Source organism: Cynoglossus semilaevis, chromosome 2 (assembly GCF_000523025.1).
Source record: "Cynoglossus semilaevis isolate Cse_v1.0 chromosome 2, Cse_v1.0, whole genome shotgun sequence".
In the NCBI taxonomy this organism is placed as follows: Eukaryota; Metazoa; Chordata; class Actinopteri; order Pleuronectiformes; family Cynoglossidae; genus Cynoglossus; species Cynoglossus semilaevis.
The window spans coordinates 12,961,290-12,964,755 of record NC_024308.1 but is presented as its reverse complement, the minus strand read 5'-3'; the positions used below and the strand labels follow the sequence as shown (position 1 = coordinate 12,964,755).

At 40.8% G+C, this 3,466-nt stretch overlaps 1 protein-coding gene across 1 annotated transcript in view; it reads right to left on the bottom strand.

Moving 5' to 3' along the window:
- Positions 1–32: 32 nt before the first annotated feature.
- Positions 33–3,466, bottom strand: part of ttr (transthyretin (prealbumin, amyloidosis type I)) — a 3,702-nt gene continuing 268 nt past the window's right edge. Inside the window, exons 2-4 of the mRNA XM_008338470.2 lie at positions 1,611–1,750; positions 1,385–1,520; positions 33–260 (exon numbers count right to left, since the gene is read on the bottom strand). Coding sequence (XP_008336692.1) covers positions 153–260; positions 1,385–1,520; positions 1,611–1,750 — 384 coding nt within the window. The 3' untranslated portion in view covers positions 33–152. The remainder of the gene's footprint in view (positions 261–1,384; positions 1,521–1,610; positions 1,751–3,466) is intronic.

Here is a 3,466-nt window from a genome sequence, read left to right as displayed (position 1 = left end):
AGCAGTGACCATGTGACTCCATGTACACAAGGTTTCTTTAATGTGTTTTATTATCTTTTGGAAAAACAGAAAAACAGGCTTGAATTGAGACACAGAGATACTTCAGTAGGACATTCAGTGGATTCACCATTAGATGTCAGTGTAGATCAATGTCACTGGTGGATGTCAGTGACCACCGCGGTGGTGGTAAAAGAGTATGGACTGAGGAGCAGAGCCAGTGTGTAGTGACGGTGACCTTCAGCGTGGGCCTTTAACTCCACCTATACACACACACACACACACAACAAGTCAAATGCCAAAAAAAAAAATTGTGTGTGCTGTGCAGTTATTTGCTGAACAGTGGTAGGCCTGCTCTGTTGTATTTTAATTACGATCATACTAGTGATGGACAAACTCAAATGTTTGAGAACCGCCAGAGCACTGCTGCCTTACTTTCATGGAACGATGTAAAGGCCATTACCTGAAGAGGGCACAAAATGTTTGACAACATTTGTTCTGGGAAGAGTTTCTTCACAGTGAGGACAAAAAGCAGAACAAACAGGATGAACGTTTACATTACTAATGTAAATATAGCTGGATTCTGGTTGGCCGCCTGTCGTCATGTACTCCAGATAACATTAGGAAACACAAGCTAAGCCTTTACATAGGTCGTAGAGTTTACCGAGATAATACAGCGTGTTACGGTGTGGCTTCACGGGCCCAGAAATTTGAGAAATTCATCACAACATTTCATATCCAGATTCTTTCTAACTTCCCATCAATCTGTAAAAATGAAACAGCGGCATGGAAATGAAAAGGAAATAGATGTAGTAACACCCTTGGACTGTTAGTGTCTCCACTTTTCTAATAGATTATTCTGTTCTGAAAAGATCTACCAATGACTGTAGTTTTGCTGCACTAGGCCTGGACTGCTGGGGGAACTCCAGTAATGTTCCACCCACTCCTCCAGCTTGTCCAACAACTTTTTCAAGTTTTATCATTGTCTTTGACAAGTTTTGAGGTGTGTTACGTTTTTGATCTTTCTCTTTATGATTTTTGTTCTTTTCCAAAAAACTGAAATAACATTTAAAAATAACCAGATTTCAGTCCCTGGAGTTAAGTATCAGTATGTGACTTACGATCTGACTTACAGTTCCTCACCTGCTCCCTTCAGTCAGTGCACACTTGGCTGTACAGTGTGCACTGTGAGAGTTGGAACTTTTTGTTCCATTTTGTTTTTCTTTTTTATCTGTGACCTTGTTTGTTTTGGAGCAGCACTGCAACAACGAGCTTCCTGAGCATTTTATTTGACTTCTTTATCTTCTGTACACAGACACGTATTAAAACCACTGTTAGGTTTTTATCGGAATAACTGTAGTGGATCAAAACAACCTGTTGTGCTCACCTCGGCTAGTTCATGGAATGGTTTGCTGCCTTGACTCTTCCAGTAAGCCTTAGTGTCAAACTCTACACGATACACCCCCGGTGAGAACTGCTCCTCTGTGATCAGATTGTGGATCTCTCCGGTGGCATCTGTTACTCTGTGGTGATACAGAGGAAGTCAACGGTGACGTGTACTTACTACTGATAATAAATGATGGCTAATGCCCTTCATATCATACTGTACGAACCCACTAGCGATTGCTGTCCAGCCTCCGTCAGCGGCCTTCCGATTCACCTTGAGTGGCACAAATCCGGCTGGAGTTCCTTTAACCGCGTCAAGGATTTTCACCGTTAGGGGACAATTTATATCGGAACCCCCATGTTTGTCCTTTGAAAGTAGGCCAGGATGTCGATAAGTTCAAACTTTCAACCCCCTGACCAACACATTTGTTTATATTCAGTAGAGAAGCACAAAGGCGCTAAAAAAAATCTATCTTGATAAAATGTTGAATCCATTCATATCGTTTACTGCTCGGACCTTTCCAGAGACATGAGCCAACTCCAACAGTGATCTGGTGGGGGTGGGCTTACACCATGATATAGAAACAACCATTCACACTTTTATTCACACCTTTGGCCAATTTAGTGCAACGTAATCCTGCATGTTTTTTGGTAGCGGAGGGAAGCTGGAGTTCTTAGCTAACACTCCCTCGACACCCCACTCTCATACACACAATATAAGACATCCTTGACCACTTTAAGTCCAGATCATGTTTCTAGTGGGTATTCTCCAGGGTTTCTGGTTCAATTCCCACAGTTAAAAACATCAGCGTTAACTGTTCACACTTAAACTGACTATAGGTGTGAATGTTAGTGTGAATGCTCGTTTGTCTCCATACATGACCGTGTGGTGGACTGCAGGTACTGGACCAAGCACCAGCTCCAGCCTTGCAAAAGGATGAAGTGGTTGAAAGGTATGAGTCATAGGGGCAGAGGTGTTCGCACCTGAACTGTGTGAGGGCTGTGCCAAGACAGGTGACATGGTGATGTGACATTTTAACAGCCACCATCTAGAAGTTCAGTTCTCATTAAAGTGCATGTCTTGACTTGTCAATGAACAGGTTGTATGTATAAAAATAAATGGAGAATCATGTTGCACTATTCTACAGTCAACACCAGCAAACACATTGATACGTTTAGATGTGCAATAAGTTTGCAAGTTAAGTTTGTAGAGTAACAAATACAAAAACAGAAATAATCTCAGTCTACAGATCGTTGGGGAAAACAGAAAAAAAAAAAAAAGATTGAAAACATCATTCAAAAATGAACAGCAAACTGCCTACACCCCAAATGCAGCCTGCTCTTAAAACCTCTCTCAGGCTGATTGTCCTCAGCTGTGTCTGAGGTGCACAGCTGCAGCCAATGGAGGCTGATTGTCACAGAGACCTGGTTCTTCAAAAGGTAAAAAAAAAGTTTTAACCAGGAAGTGTGTCTAAAAGGTCATTAAAACACAAAGAAAACAGAAAAAAAAAATCAAAAACCTATCTTGTGCAAAGACTGTGAGCCATGAAGAATATAAATTAGAAAAGTTCACCTCCAAGGATACTTGACTGGATTTAAACAAACAAGACTTCTTTATAACGATCCATGGCCAATGGTGGATCAATACTTTTAGATGTTCATCAACAAAAATCTGACGCTAACATTTAAAATCTTACAGCAATGCCTTTATTCCACATTAATAAACAGGTGCTGTTCTATGAGACGTCAGTGGAATACAATGAACCTTTCTCCAAATGTAACTAGAAATGACAAAAATGTCCATTGACCATAATTTAATTAGGTTTAAGACTAAACGTTTTGGACATGTTCATTTCTAATGTAATGTGCAACGTTGGGTTTGTGGGTGTGTTGTGTTCTTGTGCGGTAAGATATAAATCTTAAGTGTGTAAATGTGGGTGTTGGAGCAGGTCACATTGCAGCAGAGTTCATTGCTGTGTGAATGGAATCTGGTTGGATTAGAGTCCAATTAAAGTCAAACAGCAGTTTGAGCAGTGAATAAAAAAGACACCTGCATGTCACTGTATGTGTTCTACAGCCTTTG